The sequence below is a fragment of the Haliotis cracherodii genome, unplaced genomic scaffold (genome assembly GCF_022045235.1).
Source record: "Haliotis cracherodii isolate W230 unplaced genomic scaffold, xgHalCrac1.p SCAF_20, whole genome shotgun sequence".
NCBI lineage: Eukaryota > Metazoa > Mollusca > Gastropoda > Lepetellida > Haliotidae > Haliotis > Haliotis cracherodii.
Window position 1 is genome coordinate 17,943,759 of NW_027266276.1, and position 21,471 is coordinate 17,965,229.

General features: G+C 40.9%; 2 protein-coding genes across 7 annotated transcripts; one reads left to right on the top strand and one right to left on the bottom strand.

Annotated features, from left to right (window-relative positions):
- Window positions 1-1,664: 1,664 nt before the first annotated feature.
- On the top strand, window positions 1,665-21,471 carry LOC139470376 (polypeptide N-acetylgalactosaminyltransferase 5-like). Of its 6 annotated transcripts, none has more exons than XM_071252789.1 (13): window positions 1,665-1,733; window positions 4,824-5,206; window positions 6,424-6,877; window positions 7,411-7,564; window positions 8,397-8,563; window positions 8,818-8,982; window positions 11,200-11,416; window positions 13,034-13,151; window positions 14,049-14,228; window positions 16,320-16,448; window positions 17,804-17,908; window positions 20,191-20,328; window positions 21,317-21,471. In XM_071252789.1, the coding sequence occupies exons 3-13, from the start codon at window positions 6,469-6,471 to the stop codon at window positions 21,443-21,445; spliced, it is 1,911 nt and encodes a 636-aa protein (XP_071108890.1). In that variant the 5' UTR covers window positions 1,665-1,733; window positions 4,824-5,206; window positions 6,424-6,468; the 3' UTR covers window positions 21,446-21,471. The 6 variants fall into 6 exon arrangements, with proteins under 6 accessions (XP_071108890.1, XP_071108891.1, XP_071108894.1 ...); XM_071252790.1 differs by having other exon boundaries at window positions 4,824-5,116; XM_071252792.1 differs by lacking the exon at window positions 1,665-1,733 and adding an exon at window positions 2,393-2,520.
- Window positions 5,399-5,914, bottom strand: LOC139470053 (uncharacterized). Its single transcript, XM_071252341.1, has one exon. It carries the CDS (start codon window positions 5,912-5,914, stop codon window positions 5,399-5,401), a length of 516 nt encoding a protein of 171 aa, XP_071108442.1.

A 21,471-nucleotide genomic window follows, 5' to 3' on the forward strand; every position in this document is an offset into this window, starting at 1 on the left:
TCAATTAAATGAGCAAAACTATACGTTTGTGGACATTTGAGATCTGCCTAGATATAAGCGTTTCGTTTTATTATTCTGCAATCCATTTTTAGTATTACCCGCTGGCCCGGCCCGGCCCGATTTTTCTTGGCCCGACTTTTAGGCAATCCCATACTAAACAAACCGTCAACACTGCAGTTACTATTGTGACGTATAATAATACGTAGTATTTTAATGAATACTTGAACACTGATATTTGTATTACGTAAACAATACCATACAACACGTGAAATTATTATTATAAGAACAGCATTATTAACACAAATATATTTCTCATGCTGCTTGTTAACGCAAGACAAATGCACATAATAATCCACTCTCTATTCCTTGGAGTTCACTTTGACAATGACTAGCCGTCACTCAGTGAAGGCTCGCTTAACTTCCAATGACAGACATATGACTACCATTTGTCTCGTGGATGTAATCTTTCTTCAAAGCGAACGAAAATATGAGCGTCTGTGTTTTCACAATGCCTCACAGTAACATCTTTTGTAGTGTGGTTACAATAAATAGATTTGAATAATATCACTGACAGATAAGCAATTCTATCTAACAAATGCCTCAGGTAGTCATAGTGATCGTGCGTCGTAATACAGTGACTTCAGCTACACGACGTCAAATGGCCGTCACAATCAACGCGACAGAAGGGCATTTAGGCGTGAGTCGTAATTTAAACTCACTTATAAAGATTTGCCGAATCGGAAGTAATTTCCTAGTATTACATAAATACAGAATGCTGGTGAGTTTCAGTGACCATCGGAAACTATATGTTCACTGGAATGGGGAATATTCTATCACGGATACTCAGTCAAACCCTCTGAAACGTAACACACAAACACACTTCCAAGAAACAAAAACAAACATAACAACAACAACAACAACAACAAAAGCAAACAAAACAAACAAAAAACAAACAAGATAATAGTATGTATGTGAAAATAAACAGCGGTTCTGAATTTATTCAGGGTAGGGACTCCACCGCGGTTTGGCCTGGAATGCAGAAGTAGACTGTCATTGTTAACGTCATTTCAAGTCACGTGAAAAAGGTAAGAACGTCTTTTAGTGTTACCCGTTTATGAACGACAGTTTCGCGGTAACGTAACCATCCTATCGATCAGCGGAAAAGACGTATATCGTGGAAACGTCGAATCTAAATATATTATTGTATGCAGATTAGGGAACAACCTACGATCAAAGGGTTAATTCTTTTTTAAGGAACAAAATAGCTCCAATAAATGTCGCTTGAAATCTCATTTGACACGTATTGAAGAATGGATAATATCATGTTGACTTCCTTGTCACGTTCGTATAACGTCCTACTGTAATAACCGGAACTATTACAACAATGGAACAATTGCATTGAATTTGTCTATTATGTTAAAATGACTGATATTAGTAGTTTTATTGGTAATATGTTACATAAACACACAACATGCCTAACAATAATGTCAACGTTTCACAACGTATTTCAATAGTCAAACTGCATGTTGAAATGTCCACACGCATGCTATGAGAACTGAATTGAAATAGCTCAATAGGCGTCGTCTCACTCTGTCAAACAGTCCCAACACCAGGAGTCGATACGTGCACTAAAGAACGCCCGCAGGCTGTTGCCATCTATATTGACTTCATTATAACCCTGCTCGGTGGCTGATATCATTTCTACATAAAGGAGTCTCTACTTCCCTCGCACAGTAAGTACCTGTGTTTCCTCCAACAGTTATTCCGATTTTGTAAAAACTTACTGTTCTCATGTTGCATGTCGTATATCAAAACCTACATGAACTATAGACCGTGCCACTGGAGCTGGTCTGGACGCGCCAGTGACGCAGTTGCAACGTGTACGTCTAGGAGTTGCCGCCGACCTTTTAATCAATATTCATCACTATGTTTGATGCGAGAAACATATATCGGTGAATTGTTGCATACCTACTCTAGAAGAATATGCATGACACGATTCCCCCTTGCTGGTAAAGCCATGAATACACGTGTTTCACGTTAATGCCGTTCTCAGTAATCGTCTGGACGTCGGTTTAATACGGGGACGGCTGACTCAGTATCCCATTTTGATCTCATAATTTTCCCTACGACAGTTAACAGCAAAGAAGTGCAAATAATATAAGCTACACTTGCGTGATATAGAAGGATATATTTCATGGCGCACCTCTAGGTGAGCGTGTGTGAATCAACATGCAGTTGTTCGTTGAACCACTCAAATGCCAACGACTGAAACTGAATTGTTTTGTTTTTATCGTGCAAAAATGTCAACAATGTTGCCACGCGCCTCGTCAGACACCCAGTACTTCAAATGGGACAGAGGAATGCTATATAGTATGCTTGGCGTATCACTACGTCGTATAGCAATCACCAATACTTACATAGTGTAAGGTGCAACAACAAACTTAAGTGTTTTGAAGGTTTACATATGAGTCTGTGCCAAGACGATATCGGACGGTGTGCCACAGAGTTAGAAAGAATTTGGTAAGAATACAGGAATTGCCACACACATGTTGCCAGGCTGTTGGCTTCCACAAACCAGAAAAAAACTTTCACATTTGTCGTCGTATTAATTCATACTTCAGTTAGAGATCGGCAAATTAAGGCTAACGTTTACTATTTTCCCTATTCATTTGGAAAGGTTTTTTTTATTATTAATGTACATACTGCCCAGCGTTTGGCATCACGTGTCGCATTCATTCTGCCTTCGGTCGGTTTCTCTGAGTCGTTTCGTTCGAAAATGTGACCTGGGCCCCGTTCAGTGACTAAGGTAAATCCCATACTTCCACATTGATTTACAATAACATCGCTTTGTTGAACGGGGCTTATGGTGAAAGCGTTGAGTGTCTATTAGATACACCCGGATTAAGCCCTCGATTACCCTTTGTGTTCTGTATACGTTCTAAAGTGAGACCGTCAGTCTTACAGCACAACAGCTGCTTGGTGTAGGGCAGCCTGATACAGCCTCCCACCACCCATACTTGTAACAGGCGACGGAAGGGATCGGGTGGTCAGGCCAGCTGACTTGGTTGATGTGTGCCATCGTATCCCAATCACGTATATAGATGCTTATGATATCAATCAATATATTGTCTGGCTCAGACTCGATGTTTACGGACCGCCGTCATATGGCTGGAATATTACTGATACAGACATCCGTGGGCCTAGAATTGGAAATTATTACTCAGTGATTCCTGCAGTCTCTAGACAGTTGTGTAAGTCAATTTGCCTAACTCCCTTAAGTCTCTCAGTGGTCCATTATCACAATGCTTCGAAAGTTGTTTAGGAAGTCTATACTGAGTGAGGTTGAGCACAATGTTACTTAAGCTCATAATCATAATAGGATGTAATATACACACTGACATCCAAATATGACAGTAGCAAAAACAGTGGTCAGCATCACTTGATGGTCACTGCAGCTGCTCTCCAGAATACTTTAGAAAATACACTTTGCAGTTTTGTGATTTGTATTTTGCTTTACACAAATGTAAGGCAGAAGGAATATTCGTTGCTTAATTCAAAATTCTTACTGGGCTTTAGATATCGAGTATTTCGATACAAGTTGGCAAGTCTTTGGGTTTTACTATTTTATTGACCGTTTTGTTTCATATTTATATAATTTTATTTTATATTCAATATTTGATGTGTAAATTAGTATTTATTATACAATGTCTCAATAAACAAGTTCGAATACCATGGATTAATCAGATGACCAGGTTAACGTTTGAGCCCCCCACTTAAAATAATGAAGGACCACCACCTCGCAAATAAATATCAAAATGCACTTCCTTTATTTATACTGAGGGATTTGTAGCTATTTTGTATGATTGGGTGCTGCATGTTTATGTTAAAGTAATAGCCGAATTTAACTGCATAAAATATTTCTGTATTTCATAGAAAATAACACACAGAAATATTACTTCAGTGAAGTAAGGATATTCTAAGTAATGCCTATCAAACAAGTTATAAGATATATGGATGAACAACTGCTTTATTAAAATTGGGAGCGACGGTTCGGTTTAGGGTTCTAACACCGTTGTCGAGCAAGGGTTTTGCAGAGTATGGTTGACAAGTAAATATACAGGTATGAGGCAGTGTTTATACAGTTGAGTAGATTAGGATGTAGTTATACTGGAGAGGAGACACAAAATGTGGCTTGGGTTATCACAGATATGGTCTGACAGACCATTGTCAATTGCGGAGCCTGAGCTTTGATAATTTCAGCAATATCACGTCATTTGTTTCATGTTGTTCTCCAATCCCAGATTCGCCGTATTATGACCCTTGGCCTACCAACCTTGTGCTTGTAGGCACATCACATCCACATCAGTTGCCAGGACCTAATACAACTCACTCACTCATCAAACAATAGATCCTAAATGATGATTTTTATGGCAACAAGAAAGTGTGCTGTGCATGCATTATTGTCAACAGATAATCCGCATTTCTTGGATGCTTGTTATTATTATCCCACACCATGAAAAGGTAGGGAATATTGGAATAGGTCACGTTTGGATTCCGGAACATCACTGAGAACTTTTCAATATTTTATCACAAAGCTTTGCCTACCTTCGGACATACACTAAACTGCTACCTTTTTGTGTTGAGGGATTTCTGAAAAGTGTCTTTTACATGAGAACAATTTGAGCATAACGTGAGTGTCTGATTTTGGTATGGAGAAATAACTCAAAGACCGCACAAAATATCAAGGGATTTTAGGATTTCTACTTTTTTTCTCTAGTTTCCATGATAACAAATTAGACAATCAATCAAGGGTTCATTTTCAGAGCATACCGGAGGAACCATTTGCATTCCAACACTGATCAATCAAGTGATCAACTTGAAACACTAACGTTCCCGCATCTCAGTAATCTACTGATAGCAACATCACCTTACAGAGGTACCAGTCAGCTAACATCACCTCGCTGAGGCACCAGTCAGCTATCATCACCTCACCGAGGTACTAGTCAGCAAACATCACCTTACAGAGGTACCAGTCAGCAAACATATCACCACTGAGGAACCCGTCAGCAAACATATCACCACTGAGGAACCCGTCAGCTAACATCACCTTACAGAGGTACCAGTCAGCTAACATCACCTTACAGAGATACCAGTCAGCTAACATCACACCACTGAGGTACCAGTCAGCTAACATCACCTTACTCAGGTAACAGTCAGCTAACATCACCTTTCAGAGTTACCAGTCAGCTAACATCACCTTTCAGAGTTACCAGTCAGCTAACATCACCTTTCAGAGTTACCAGTCAGCTAACATCACCTCACTGAGGTACCAGTCACCTAACATCAGCTTAATCAGGTAACAGTCAGCTAACATCACACCACTGAGGTACCAGTCAGCTTACATCACACCACTGAGGTACCAGTAAGCTAACATCACCTCACTGAGGTACCAGTCAGCTAACATCACCTCACTGAGGCACCAGCCAGCTAACATCCTCTCACTGAAGTACCAGTCAGCTAACATCACCCCATTAAGGTACCAGTCAGCAAACATCACCTCACTGAGGTACCAGTCAGCTAACATCACCTCACTGAGGTACCAGTCAGCAAACATCACCTCACTGAGGTACCAGTCAGCAAACATCACCTCACTGAGGTACCAGTCAGCTAAAATCACCTCACTGAGGTACCAGTCAGCTAACATCACCTCACTGAGGTACCAGTCAGCAAACATCACCTCACTGAGGTACCAGTCAGCAAACATCACCTCACTGAGGTACCAGTCAGCTAACATCACCTCACTGAGGTACCAGTCAGCTAACATCACCTCACTGAGGTACCAGTCAGCAAACATCACCTCACTGAGGTACCAGTCACCTAACATCACCTTATTGAGGTACCAGTCACCTAACATTATCTTACTGAGGTACCAGTCAGCTAACGTCATATAACTCAGTTCCTGATTCTTTAGAACAACCTCCAGTCAGCTTCGTGACCAGAGACTTGAGTCTTACACTACCAAAAAACATCGTTGGTAGCAGATATGATTCTGACTAACGCCAATTATGTTGTGAAGTGGGGTCTGACCTATTTGTTTAAAAGGTTATCATAACCTGTATATTGGCCAGGCGAGCTAAACGAATATAGACCTACCTTTTTCCAAATATTCTGGTTTTGCAGCAAACTAATAAGTATGTGTCCTCGATTGAATAGAATCTATCATTCATTATTTGGGTTGGGTGGGTGGTTAATATATCTACAAGGGTGACAATATCATACCAAAATCCCTTGCTTTAGTTCACACGATTCATCTATATCCCTTCATTCTTACTGTTATTGCTTGTTATCCAATGTTTTATGTTAACGTGTAGCAGTTCATTAAAGTACTAAAAATGAATACATGCACGGACTTTATCCTTTCAGTGTCTTCTCAAACGTGTTGTGGGAGAAAGTTCCACGCAGCAAAACATGCACATCATTTCACTCAGATGGAAGGAAGTGAAGGTCATTGGCCTTTTTGTTATTGTGTACACATTTATTATATCATTTCATTTACTTCGCCTCATTGACGACACAGGCACACGGGAACTCGAACTTTTAAGAATGAAATCAGTAGAATTGAATATCAAAGGTCAGAAGGTGTTGGCCGTTAGAACGGAAAATGCAGAGCATGCTGAGGAGAAACCAATGAGAAATGACATTCTTGCAAAGGTATTACTCAATCAAGTACAGGACTTGAGTTTACAAAAGAAAAAGCAAAAGCCAATCCGAGCCGGGGTGAGACAGTTGGAGGCGAAGAATCTGAAATCCATCGTACATGGAGATGCCGCTTACGACAACACCTACAACGATGACAGTGCTCAAGTGACACCACCAGGTATTGGACAGGTATTGGACGTATAGGGTAAACTAGCTTGCGTAACAGTAGTTCAGGGTGGTCCAGGAAGGGGGAGGGGGGGTGAAACTAGTTAGGGAATTTGAGGTTGAGTAGCAAAATCTATATTCTTAATAAACGCCAGATCCACTATTCCTGATACAAACCTCGACCAAACAGGCAAACATATGTAAGCTTACTGTGGAACTGGGCGGTCGTGTGTGTCGGAATCATTTCAGGCCTTGGAGCCCCGATGTTGGTTTAACATCGTTCATAATGTACTGTAATGTTGTCAGGTTGCAGACCTATGTGACTATGCAAAAGCACTATTGATATTTTCTTCTTTGTCTTTGTATTAGCCGATAAGTGTGAGTAACACAAAGCTGTGGGCTGCAGGTTCATGTCAAGTCGACCAAGACCCTCCTTGCGCTGCTTGTTAGGTCACTAACTCAGTTAAAACACAACGCCACTCTCTGGTGTCTCCTGTCATCCTCCTAAGCACACCCATGTACAAATGCATCTTTATGTCTTGTCAGGGTTCATGGGAGCGCCAGTGATCATAGACCCTGAAAAACTGTCTCCCGAGGAGAAGGAGCTGTACGATAAGGGGTGGTCAGACAACACCTTCAACCAGTTTGTCAGTGATAGAATACCACTAAGCAGGGACCTGCCTGACCTCAGGCACCCACTGTGAGTTGAGACATTTTCACCAATACCAAAACAACAGTTTAATTGGTGAATGAAAAATCGAAATGCATCTAAAGTTGTTCTCATAGTATATGATGAACAGTACATGTATTGCCATCGCCTGTATCTCCATCCCTGTCTCGTACAAACATAGCACCCGGCACAGATGCGTTCAAGATATGATCGAGGATTTTTTGTATTCCGGAGGCACACCACGATATCACAAAGCTATTATGTCTGAATACTCCCAAATGGAGCTGAGAATGAAAATGGAGTGCACACTGATCCATTAACCAGGGATATGATGGTTTCTGTCTCCATTAGCATTCATCTAGTGATGGAATCTGGCGCCCGTTCCCTCCCTGGCACGTATTTGGGTCTGCATCTACATAATATTATCATGAATCCTTAATGAGAGAAATGCCTACATGTAGGATAGGTCCTGTCCTGTCTTTTAGTGTTGTAGACTTAACATATGGCAGCCTTGAGAATTGATCAGCTAAGATTTGTTTTGCAACAACATCCTTTACGACAATCTTAGCGCTAAGAATGCTGCACGAATAGGCATTCTTGTTAGTGGTCTTGCATCTTATATGTGTTATGTGTATCTTTGTTAAAATGATAAGATATGACATTACTGCTTGGTAGTATTATATCTTATAGTTTTGAAAGGTAGCACTGTGACTATCGTTTTAGATGGCAATAAGCAGTGTTGATGAATGAATCTTACAGGATTAGAAATGGGTTTTATAGTAATGTGTAATGTAATACTGGTTATATGTAAATTTCTATGATATTGGAGGGTACACCACACAACACTCTTTGTCATCACCAGGTGCAGAAGTCAGTCTTATTCATGGTCACTTCCAAGAATGAGCGTAATAATCTGTTTTCACAACGAGGCTTGGTCGACGCTTTTGCGGACCGTTCACAGCGTATTGAAGACGACACATCCGCGCTTACTGGAAGAAATAATCCTTGTTGATGACGCCTCTACCATGGGTAAGTAGAGCTAAACCTCTCTGGGTTTTAAAAGTATTGTATATGAGATGATTTAAACAATGTTTTCAAAATTATTGTTTTACTTTGCCCTCCGACTAAAAAAACGCAACTTAACCAAATCATTATAAATAGAGCCCTTACTGAGATGATATACTACTCACACGACCTGCATGCTGTAAACTATTTTGTCGAATGCTCAATAAAAGGTTTTTGATAACACGAGTGTTATACAAGCCATTGTGTCGTTATTATAGTTCATCTGAAAAAGGATTTGGACACATATGTCGCCAAGTTGCCAAAGATCAAGGTCATTCGCTCACCCAAGAGGGAGGGGCTAGTGAGAGCGAGGCTGATGGGGACGGAAGTCGCCAAGGCGGAAGTTCTAACTTTCCTTGACTCGCATTGCGAATGTGTGATGGGTATGTGCCTGTGAATTTACCGATGTACCGAGGAAATGGTTGAGGTATCATAACAAAGAAGAAGCATGCCAATATTTGGGTTATAATACGCACCGAAACCTAAGATGTGACAATATTTCCAGGTATATCAGTAATGCGAAGCGCTGCTAAGTCCCATCGTCCCCACGAACAGGAAGCCACAGCCTTGTAACTTAACGAAAATTAAATTATTCGTTGATGTAATTGATGTTTTCAAGTATCTTTCGTCTCTTTAGAGATTCCGCTTATTCATACTCAATATATCAGTTTGGGTCAATTTCTGCAGTTTGCAGTTGATTTACTATATTATACATACTCCTGTGCCAACAACTGCTACTCACATGTCACTATTTACTTGTAACTTTGGCCTGTCCGCCGTTAACATCTTCTTCGAAACCCTTATCGCCGATGAAACTTGACATAGTTGTCCCCGCCAATGATGTCACCCCAATTTGTTTATTAGGTGTTGTTCCGATTTTCAATATTGCGGTCACGGCAGCCATATTAAAAACCTGTTTGTGGCAGTTACTTCATTTGGTTTCAAAAGGAAATACAAAATATGTTTTGCTAATTGTCATTAGTAGCACATTTATACTGCTATATTTTGCTGTATTTTATTTTGCTATATTATAAATTACCGTGATATCTTTTTTGCACTTCATCCTGATCATGCTCTTAATTCGTTTTGTGAACGTTCTCTGACAAAAAAAAACAACTTTACTGGACCAGTGAAGCTGCAATTTTACCTTTTTGTTCAAACCAATTATCAGAGGTAAAAAGTACAAAGGCAGCAATATTGAAAATTCTTAACTATTAACAACTATTACCCAGCCATTAATGTTCAAAATATGATTAAATTTGTAAGGCGTTTAGTTAGTTGTGGGTAGTATATTATAATTACTTATGATGACATCACATGTTTTTCAAATTCCACGGTTTCATTGTTAGTATATTTATAAACGCAAATTTCCCAACAGTCCAACAGTCCAAATATGAGCAAACGACCCACGACTTCGGGGAACCTATTATATCAACGATAAGGGTTATAAGAAGACTTAAGGCTCCAAGCAAGGCATTTTTTAATTTCGATAGCCACAGACGATGTTTTTGTGTCTAAATATTGTGAACGTAAATGTGTATCGCCATAATATGTTAGAAGGGATTAAATCAGCAACATAAATAAGCTACATTTAAAAATAGAAAAATGTGAAAAATGTTTGTTTTTTATGTTGAGGCTTAAGAAATATTGATAAAATGTAGTTACTCGTCAATTAGTCCTCATTATTTATCCATGCAGAAAATATTTGGAAATCTTTTGTAAAGTCATTGTCTTACTTTTACTATTTTAAACTGTTGACTACACATCCGGATGAGCCACAGTGTCGTGACACTGTTGTTGTACTCATAGACAAGTTGAAATAATCCTTAAAGAGTAGCAAATATTCAGGAACCTATCAAACAATGAATGCTCGGATCTACATATTCAACATCATAATGATATTTAAGCTTTTATCGACTCATGCTGACTTTTTTTTATCAAAGGAAAAGTTAATATTATTGCACATATTTGGTATGATGCGTTCAGTGCTTGACTGTTATACTTCACCATGTATACCACATTAAGTCAGTACTTTGCAAATTAATCAATTGAACATGTTTAAAGCGAAACTAACTTATTTCCGGATATTCTTTAGAATGTTACTGCAAATATATTTCTGAGCGTCTTAAACTGTTTCACTTAAATTGTTGGGCAAAAGAAAGTAAACTCCCACTTCCGATAGTGTCTAAAATGAAACAAACTGGTTATTCAATAATGATGTATTTGATATGGATACGGCAGTTGTTCAATGGATTGTTTCAGCGACTCGTAACGTTTTGATAACATTTGTTATTTGTTTGTCAAATCCAATTTTCAAGTGTTTACTTTATTTGCCCGGCAGTTAAAATACTTATTGGAGTTAGAAATGATGTCGAAAAAGATTTTATATTCATAGACATCATGAAATTGTGTAATCATGACTTCGTTATTGTATGTCGAGTACAGAAATCTTAATACAAATGTTGGACTTATATCAATAAAATCGTTTGTATCCATATATGGTTTAGGCAAAAACGATTTATATCACAGAATGAAAGTGATACTCTTACCTCTGGTACAATAGTCTTACATGTGAGAAATAAACAATCTTTTTGACACAGGATGGGCGGAGCCACAACTTGCACGAGTCCACCACGACCCGACAGTTGTGGTGTGGCCAGTAATCCCTAGCATAGACCATAGCACATTCGAGTTCAAGCATAAACCGGAGGATCTAGTGTCTGCAAAGGGGGGCTTCTACTGGGACATGAACTTCAGATGGGAGCCCATCACTGAACATGACAATGTGGACAGACAAGACATAACTAGCCCAGTCAGGTAGTACTGTTACTACTGTAACTACTACGTCCACTGCTACTACTGTAACTACTACGTCCATTGCTACTGATGAATCTGTTACGTCTACTGCTACTGATGTATCTATTACGTCCACTGCTACTGATGTATCTGTTACGTCCACTGCTACTGATGTATCTATTACGTCTACTGCTACTGATGTATCTATTACGTCTACTGCTGCTACTGTATCTGCTACATCTACTGCTGCCACTGTTTCTGCTACGTCTACTGCTGCCACTGTTTCTGCTACGTCTACTGCTGCCACTGTTTCTGCTACGTCGACTGCTGCCACTGTAACTTCTACGTCTACTGCTGACACTGTTTCTGCTACGTCGACTGCTGCCACTGTAACTTCTACGTCTACTGCTGTCACTGTTTCTGCTACGTCTACTGCTGCTACTGTATCTGCTACGTCTACTGCTGCTACTGTATCTGCTACGTCTACTGCTGCCACTGTATCTGCTACGTCTACTGCTGCTGCTGTTTTTGCTACGTCTACTGCTGCTACTGTTTCTGCTACGTCTACTGCTGCCACTGTATCTGCTACGTTTACTGTTGCCACTGTATCTGCTACGTCTACTGCTGCCACTGTATCTGCTACGTCTACTGCTGCTACTGTATCTGCTTCGTCTACTGCTGCCACTGTTTCTGCTACGTCTACTGCTGCCACTGTATCTGCTACGTCTACTGCTGCCACTGTAACTTCTACGTCTACTGTTGCCACTGTATCTGCTACGTTTACTGCTGCTACTGTATCTGCTTCGTCTACTGCTGGCAGTGTTTCTTCTACGTCTACTGCTGCCACTGTTACTTCTACGTCTACTGCTGCCACTGTAACTTCTACGTCTACTGCTGCCACTGTATCTGCTACGTTTACTGCTGGCAGTGTTTCTGCTACGTTTTCTGCTGCTACTGTATCTGGTACGTCTATTGCTGCTACTGCATCTGGTTCCTCCATTGCTACAACTGCTATCGTTGCTACTACTACTACTACTACTACTACTACTACTACTACTACTGCTTCTACTACTTCTTCATTACTGCTGCCACTGTTTCGTCTACGTCTTCTGCTGCCACTATATCTGCTACGTCTACTGCTGCCACTGTATCTGCTACGTCTACTGCTGCCACTGTTTCTGCTACGTCTACTGCTGCCACTGTAACTTCTACGTCTACTGCTGCCACTGTATCTGCTGCGTTTACTGCTGGCAGTGTTTCTGCTACGTTTTCTGCTGCTACTGTATCTGCTACGTCTACTGCTGCTACTGCATCTGGTTCCTCCACTGCTACAACTACTATCGTTGCTACTACTACTACTACTACTTCTACTACTTCTTCTTCTTCTACTACTACTACTACTACTACTACTTCTACTGTTATTGAAGGTTCTGCTGCTACTACTTCCGATGTAAAATATTATTCACTGAATGACTGTCATTATTGTATCAGTAGGTAATGCTGTAGATACTTCCCATTTCACTTGACTGCTGTCAACATGTAGACACGATACAGTCAAGGTGCTCCTCTTGCACCACAGCAAAGTAGCGCTCCAGACAGGACTCGCCTACTTCATAAATGTGATCACTCTCCTCCCAGATCTCCGACCATGGCCGGAGGACTGTTCATGATCAACAAACAATTCTTTGAGCAACTTGGAACCTATGATCCACAGTTTGAACTCTGGGGTGGAGAAAATATGGAACTATCATTCAAGGTGAGACACTGATGGGTAGCTGGCCATGCTGGAGAATCTGAGGTAGCACACTGCATTACACACGGACTTGGAGGAAGAGTGCTCACCTGGTTTTACTGTGTTAAAAATGTCTTGTGATATTTGACTATTTTAGGTTTATATGTCATTGTTCTTTTGATGGTCCACTGAATGTCTCAGGACAATGTCTAACTTCGCATGTAGAAGCATCAGTAAATGGCTAATTTTATCAACATTTGAGAACTTTTGCCCCGAAAAGTTGGAAAAGGTGATATTTTAGACATGTACAAGAAATTGCATCATTTGATAAATACTTTCTTTTTGACAAAAAGAACATATAAACTAAGAGCCTGTAATCCGAATGTATTATACATCATGCCATACATTTGGGTATCTGCACCATCAATGCGTGAAGCCCATCTATGGTGTCCCCCGTCGTGATAGTGCTGGAATAGGTCTGAAAGCGGCGTCAAACCGTACTCACTCACTCACTCACTCACTCTGCATCATCACTGATTGCAAGGCTCGCTTCATGTTGGCTTCAGGCGCCAACACTTTGTCAGCTTACGAAGTGGCAATGTCTGTAATATGTGCGAGTAAAGTCGGATGTACAATAACAATGCTGGAGCGTATACAGCGCCATACTTTGTTAATATACTTGTATCGAGGTTTCCTTAATTTAGATCGAAACTGAATTCAACTAATGTCGCTCTACTCAATATCTTTGCTAACTGCAATGTTATGATTCACGTTCGGTGCCAAATTCAAATTAGCGCAGTCACTATACAGGTAAACTGTCTCTACCTTGGAAACACCCACTCTTGTGTCCTCGCGGGGACATAGCTCGGTTGTTGTTATAATTCAGTGGATAATCAAAGTGTTAACCATGTCTCCCCTCAGATCTGGATGTGTGGTGGGTCCCTGGAGATCATTCCGTGTTCTCTGGTCGGCCACATCTTCCGACGGACGTCGCCAATGCACTTCGCGGCCAACACCATACAGCGTAACTCGCAGAGAGTAGCAGAGATCTGGCTGGACGAGTATAAAGACATCTATTACGAACATATCGGGACTAAACTAGTAAGGGCCAGTGTAGCTATTACACTGACACAGATCCAAACGTGTCTAGCTGTCATTGTGAATGCCCTGGTTGATAGAGTTGTCCCTAACGTATCTACAAAATGGTGAATTTACCAGAATTCCAAAGTGTTTGAAAAATGTATGTGAGACCGCCTCATCTGTTTCATATCTAGATTTATGCATTAAGATTCAGAGTGACAAAACGTTCCCCACAAGACTGTATGACAAGAGGGATGACTTCACATTTCCCTTTACATCGAGCAATAATCTAGCAGGTCAATTCTTTAATGGTAACATACTTTAGTGGTACAATCAAGCTTGTCCATTCAACCAAGATTTCGAAGAACCTCACACGACTCAGAAGTTATTTGATCAAGGTTACAACATCTAAGGCCCCAGGAAGCTTTCAAACGGTTTTATAGCAGACAGAGGACATGTCCAAATTTGACGCATCAGTGACAAAAATTATGTCCGATGCAATTTCCTGTTTTAAATTGTACCTTCTTTTCACGTGTTTTGTCAGGTGAACAATTGACATGCCTTTGCGTGTGTTTGTGACGATATACTCTCACCTATTGGCGAACACCTGGTATCATCACTTTTATTACTGATTCATAAACACATGCTTACTTGTAGTCAGAATCGTAAAATCGACCCTGCTTGTGCAGCGCTTTCTCATACACATTGAAAGGTTTTGTCGCTTTTATTTATCGTGTGATTCAGAAGTGGTGTTAGATATCAGGAAATTCTTTAGTAAATACATTTTAGTGAAAACATTTGAAAAGCCGAAGGAGACATACTGTCTTTATAATTAACTAAATATGATTTACTAAAGTGTTAGATACACCTGTCAAATTCAGTAAAAGGACAGTTATTCATATTTAACTGTCAATACAAGCATTATCACTTGATATTGTTCTTGTAAAGTGGGAATCAATTAAACAAAACCGGAAAACTATTTGTCAAATTGCTTTGATATCTTTCAGAAAAGCACCGTGTAACTATCAAATTCATTGTATTTAATTGCATATAGTGAAGATGACTTATGCTCTATTTGCATGATAGAATGTAAAAAACCCTAGAACACATATTTTTTTCCTGTAACGAAACTAGAAAACTAACACAAAAATATATTGTACTGGTACGAAGAAGAGCTTAGACCTTACACATGAGGCCCCAACCTGAATTATCTCTGTATGATTTTGAAAACATGTATCCACACATGAGAATATATAGTTAAGTTAAAGTTATAAGCATACTATTCCTAGTGAGGTATCTTGTATGTTGTGATCGGCGATTATAACGGATATCGGCTGGTCACAATGTCTTCAGATTGTGGTCCCTGGATGGGGGTCTATCTGTGAGGGCAAACTGGCCTAGTTGATTGCGCTTTGTGTTCTCTATCACAAAGACTTACTTTATCAACAAATGGTTGCCCACTGCAGGAAAACGACTCCACTGCATATCTCAGCTGTATTAATTCTGCATTCAGTTTTACTAATCTAAAATATCACGTTGATGAACTGGAATGATGTTATATCCCCACCCGCGAGTAGAGATGGGTCGACCGCCTCCATGGTCTAGTGGTAGAGCGTCCGCCCGGGATGCGAAAGGTCCGGGGCCGCGTCAAACCAAAAGACGTTAAATGATACTTGTTGTTACCCTCCCTGGCGTTCTGTATTAAGGGGCTAAAACAAGTTCAAGTCGACTCGGAGTCAGTATACTGTGTCCGAGTAGGGTATTCATGTTAAACTGCGGCAATGGTATTTCAGTCGGCCAACACTGCAAAATCGACATCAGTCGAACCAGTACAAGCGCCCACGCACACCCATGAATGCACGTCACTATATAAGTGCAATAGTCTTGGACGCGACGTTAAACACCATTTCACTTCAGTACTGGTCCCGGTATGCTTGTTGTATGAGCTCACTACAATGAAGATAGGGCCGCCACTGTGACCTGGTGGTTATCATAACAGGGGACGTGTAGAAGCCATTGTGTTATTGCTGATTCAATTAGCTACGACACTGTGTGTATTTAGATGATATACTTAGTAAACCATCTGATACTGACGTTATTACAATGTTTCAGGCGGACATAGGCGATATTTCACAACGTCAGGATTTGAGGCGAAACCTAAAGTGTCAGAGCTTTGATTGGTACATTAAAAACATATACCCCGAAGTGTTTCTTCCTTCTGAGGCGTTACAGAGAGGAACTGTAAGTCAAGGTCATCATTGCCCTTCCCGACCAGTGGAGCTGAACAGCTTCCGTGTATGTCGGGGATCGGTTAGGTCACATTGAGGGGTGAATAATGCTTTCACTGGTAACCGCCAGGGTAAGCTAGACTAGATACCTACAAATCCACCAATTCGCCCAAACCGAATTATCAGATTACCCTTTAAACCCAAGATATTCTAGAAACATGCAAAAGTGCCATTTCTCTCACCAGTACTTATATACCCATCATACTAAAACATTAACTGCATTGATAAGTCTTTCAGATCTCTCTCTATATATATGTAATATCTATAAATAAATATATTTTGAATCGTGCTACCAGGTCCAATCAGCCTGAAGGTAAGCGTTACCATGTGCACTCTCTGTAGTATGTACAGAGACATACATGAACACACATCGTCATTGGGCGATACATGCACGGCTCCTGTTGATTACCTTGCGTATGCCCTTGGTATTGCCCGCCATTACGACTAAAGAGCTACCCCAAACTATACCAGGTTGGAGGGTGCCGGGTCTCTGGCGTACGCTCTCCGCCCGAGGACATCCCACAGATGCTCTTTTGGGGACATGTCAGGGGACAGAGCGGGCCAGTCCAATGTCCTCATGCCTTCTCGTCGGAAATAAACGGTATCGACCTGGACACGATGTGGTCTGGCATAGTCATCTTGCAAGTTCTGCCAATGAGTCTCGCGAATGGAACAAGGACAGGAGGCACAATTTCGTCAACACACCGCTAGCCAATCAAATGTCATTTCACAATAACAAAATCAGTTCGCCAGCATGTATGATACCGCCCCGCACCACGAAACTAACGCCCCTATACCGATCATGGTCAAGAATATTATTGTTGCCCTGACATACAGCTCGCCGCCACGTGGCAAACAACGTTTTCTGCCATCTGTGACGAAGGGGCAAAATCCTGATCCTCTGTAAACACGGTGTGACGCCATTGGCGCACAGCCCGTCCCTGGTGCTGGCCGGCCCAACCCAAACTTTGCCGCCTATGGTAGGCTGTTAGGGCTTCACAGGATGCCTTGCTCTCATACGGGACTGCACAGAGCTAGGAGTTAACGGTCGATGTTAAAATTAGCAACACAAAAAGTGTCATTTAACATCGATCGGTAAGAGACTATGTGAAAAATCGTAAAGGCTTTTAGTGTTTACATTCTCTGATACTGCAGTTTGGTTCAGGTAAGCCTCGCTCTATACCACCCCCAACTCACCCCCGCATACATTCGAAAACTGACTGCTGTAACAGCAACACTAAAGCATCTAACTCGGATTCATGAAAACATAACTCAACATAACTAGGTAACTCCCTGTGTTGATTACAGATCCAATCTGCTGGCGTGGAGGCATTTTGTTTAGATGCAATGGAAAAGAGGGCCCACAAGAAAGCAGTTCAACTAACAAAGTGTCGTAAAAAAGGCATGTGTCAGGTGAGTAATACGTATATATTTCGAGCTAAACCGTCTTTATCCAAGGTGAAATATGCATTTTGTTCTATGTGAGATAAACATGCATTTTGCAAGAAAGGTAACATAACCATACATATGATGTTACTATGTTTGTTCTTGGAGAGATATTCTTAATTCAATTAGAGATAAAATGTGTATGCGTAGTGAGAGATAAAGTGTATGCTAACTGAGAGATAAAGTGTATGCTAAGTGAGAGATAAAGTGTATGCTAAGTGAGAGATAAAGTGTGTGCGTAGTGAGAGATAAGGTGTATGCGCCAGTCAGATATGAAGTAGGACGATAACATGGTACTGGCGACCCAGGTAACAGATGAAGTGTGTATGCCCCATTGTGAGATAAAATGGAAATGACGTCTAAGGAGGTATATAAGGTAGTACTGACGTCCTAGATGAGAGATACTGTATGTGTGTGTGTCAGATGTGGGATGTAGTACTGACGTCCTAGGTGAGATGTATAGTGTGTATGCCAGTTGTGAGATATAAGGTAGTACTGACGTCCTAGGTGAGAGATACAGTGTTTATGAAGGTAGTACTGACGTCCTAGGTGAGAGGTACAGTGTGTATGCCAGATGTGAGATAGAAGGTAGTACTGACGTCCTAGGTGAGAGATACAGTGTGTATGCCAGATGTGAGATATAAGGTAGTACTGACGTCCTAGGTGAGAGATACAGTGTGTATGCCAGATGTGAGATATAAGGTAGTACTGACGTCCTAGGTGAGAGATACAGTGCGTATGCCAGATGTGAGATATAAGGTAGTACTGACGTCCTAGGTGAGAGATACAGTGTGTATGCCAGATGTGAGATATAAGGTAGTACTGACGTCCTAGGTGAGAAATATTGTGTGTGTGTATGCCAGATTTGAGATATAAGTGAGTACTGGCGTCCTAGGTGAGAGATAGTGTTTATGCCAGTTGTGAGATATAAGGTAGTACTGACGTCCTAGGTGAGAGATACAGTGTGTATGCCAGATGTGAGATATAAGGTAGTACTGACGTCCTAGGTGAGAGATACAGTGTGTATGCCAGATGTGAGATATAAGGTAGTACTGACGTCCTAGGTGAGAGATACAGTGTGTATGCCAGATGTGAGATATAAGGTAGTACTGACGTCCTAGGTGAGAGATAGTGTTTATGCCAGTTGTGAGATATAAGGTAGTACTGACGTCCTTGTTGAGAGATACAGTGTTTATGCCAGATGTGTGATATAAGGTGGTACTGACGTCCTAGGTGAGAGGTACAGTGTGTATGCCAGATGTGAGATATAAGGTAGTACTGACGTCCTAGGTGAGAGATACTGTGTGTGTGTGTGTGTCAGATGTGAGATATAAGGTAGTACTGACGTCCTAGGTGAGATATACAGTGTTTATGCCAGATGTGAGATATAAGGTAGTACTGACGTCCTAGGTGAGAGATACAGTGTGTATGCCAGATGTGAGATATAATGTAGTACTGACGTCCTTGTTGAGAGGTACAGTGTGTATGCCAGATGTGAGATATAAGGTAGTACTGACGTCCTAGGTGAGAGATACAGTGTGTATGCCAGATGTGAGATATAAGATAGTACTGACGTCCTTGTTGAGAGGTACAGTGCGTATGCCAGATGTGAGATATAAGGTAGTACTGACGTCCTAGGTGAGAAATATTGTGTGTGTGTATGCCAGATTTGAGATATAAGTGAGTACTGGCGTCCTAGGTGAGATATACAGTGTATATGCCAGATGTGAGATATAAGGTAGTACTGACGTCCTAGATGAGATAAAATAAGTTTGCCCGAAGTTAGGGAAAAACCATGTATGCCCAAGATGAGATATAAGTGTTCCTATCAGTTTACCACAGAGCTGTGATGAGACAGGATATTTGGTATCACTGCTTCTGCAACATTATGTAGTTTTTTTTAAATGGCTATAGTATCTGATGCATATGTGATAAATTGTTTGTTACCACATGGACACATTGGATTCGTTATATTTCCACAATGCGAAAAAAGTCCCTTCTTAACATTGTCCTTGACCAGTCACTGTGGAGGTGGCTGTTGCCTGGACACACTTGAAGCGCGGCGGGCGGGTGGGCGGGCACGGTTTAAGTTGATTACTATCAGGATGTTCATTATCACACTAGTGTCACTTAATATCTCCAGAAACGTTCTACTACCGATGACATTTATCGAATAAATCCAATTTACTTCTGATTATTTAACGTGTCAAGAGAGAACCTGTAATCCAATGACGGCATCATTGTTTCAGGCGTGGTATCTAACTAAAATTGGCGAGTTACGGTCTGGCTACAACTGTCTAGATGTTGGGCTGGACCCGACCTACGCCACAATCAAGATGACTGGATGTCACGGACAACAGGGCAACCAGTACTGGCAGTATAGGATGGTATGTACTCTACACACGTTAGTAATACTGTGGCAACCAGTACTGGAAGTACACATCATAGACGTTAGTAACATTGTGGCAACCAGTACTGGAAGTACACATGATACACGTTAGTAATACTGCGGCGACCAGTACTGGAAGTACACATGATACACGTTAGTAATACTGTGGCAACCAGTACTGGAAGTACACATGATACACGTTAGTAATACTGTGGCAACCAGTACTGGAAGTACACATGACACACGTTAGTAATACTGTGGCAACCAGTACTGGAAGTACACATGACACACGTTAGTAACATTGTGGCAATCAGTACTGGAAGTACACATGATTGACGTTAGTAATACTGTGGCAACCAGTACTGGAAGTACACATGATTGACGTTAGTAACATTATGGAAGTCAGTACTGGAAGTACACATGATACACGTTAGTAATACTGTGGCAATCAGTACTGGAAGTACACATGATACACGTCATTAATGCAGTGGCAATCAATACTGGAAGTACACATGATTGACGTTAGTAACATTGTGGCAATCAGTACTGGAAGTACACATGATACACGTTAGTAACATTGTGGCAATCAGTACTGGAAGTACACATGATTGACGTTAGTAATGCAGTGGCAATCAGTACTGGAAGTACACATGATACACGTTAGTAATACTGTGGCAACCAGTACTGGAAGTATGTTTAGCAAGACATTTGTTGGCGTTGACAACATCCATATATTTCAACGGTAATATATTTTTTTCATAAAACTAGTAATGTTTTTACAAGTGAGTTCTAACCGTATTTCACCACGGCGTTTCATGTTTAAGTCCGAAGTCACTATGCTGTAACCAGCCAAGTTGATTACGATCTAGAACAGTCGAAGACCTCAGGATTTCTCAATTTTGTAATGTACTCAAGAACACCAATCGGAAAATGTTTGGAACACGATGATCATCTCCTGAACACTTACATTCTGTCTTTTTTTGTAGGATAGAACATTATACCACAAAGGAGTAGATGGATGCATAGCTGTAGATCCCCAAACTAAACAGGTATCACTACTAGTTTGCAACAACAGTCGGGCACAACAGTGGCTGTGGGTATCATTTAACAGCTGACATTGAATAAAACTATATGAAAACAA

What these genes read in the sequence shown, in the direction of transcription:
- LOC139470053 (XM_071252341.1), bottom strand. Translation starts at nt 5,914, where the DNA reads ATGTTAGGTGACTGGTACCTCAATAAGGTGATGTTAGGTGACTGGTAC.
- LOC139470376 (XM_071252789.1), top strand. Translation starts at nt 6,469, where the DNA reads ATGCACATCATTTCACTCAGATGGAAGGAAGTGAAGGTCATTGGCCTT. An exon ending in ATATGGAACTATCATTCAAG is followed by an intron (nt 13,152 to 14,048) that starts GTGAGACACTGA and finishes GTCTCCCCTCAG; the next exon opens with ATCTGGATGTGTGGTGGGTC. An exon ending in AGTACTGGCAGTATAGGATG is followed by an intron (nt 20,329 to 21,316) that starts GTATGTACTCTA and finishes CTTTTTTTGTAG; the next exon opens with GATAGAACATTATACCACAA.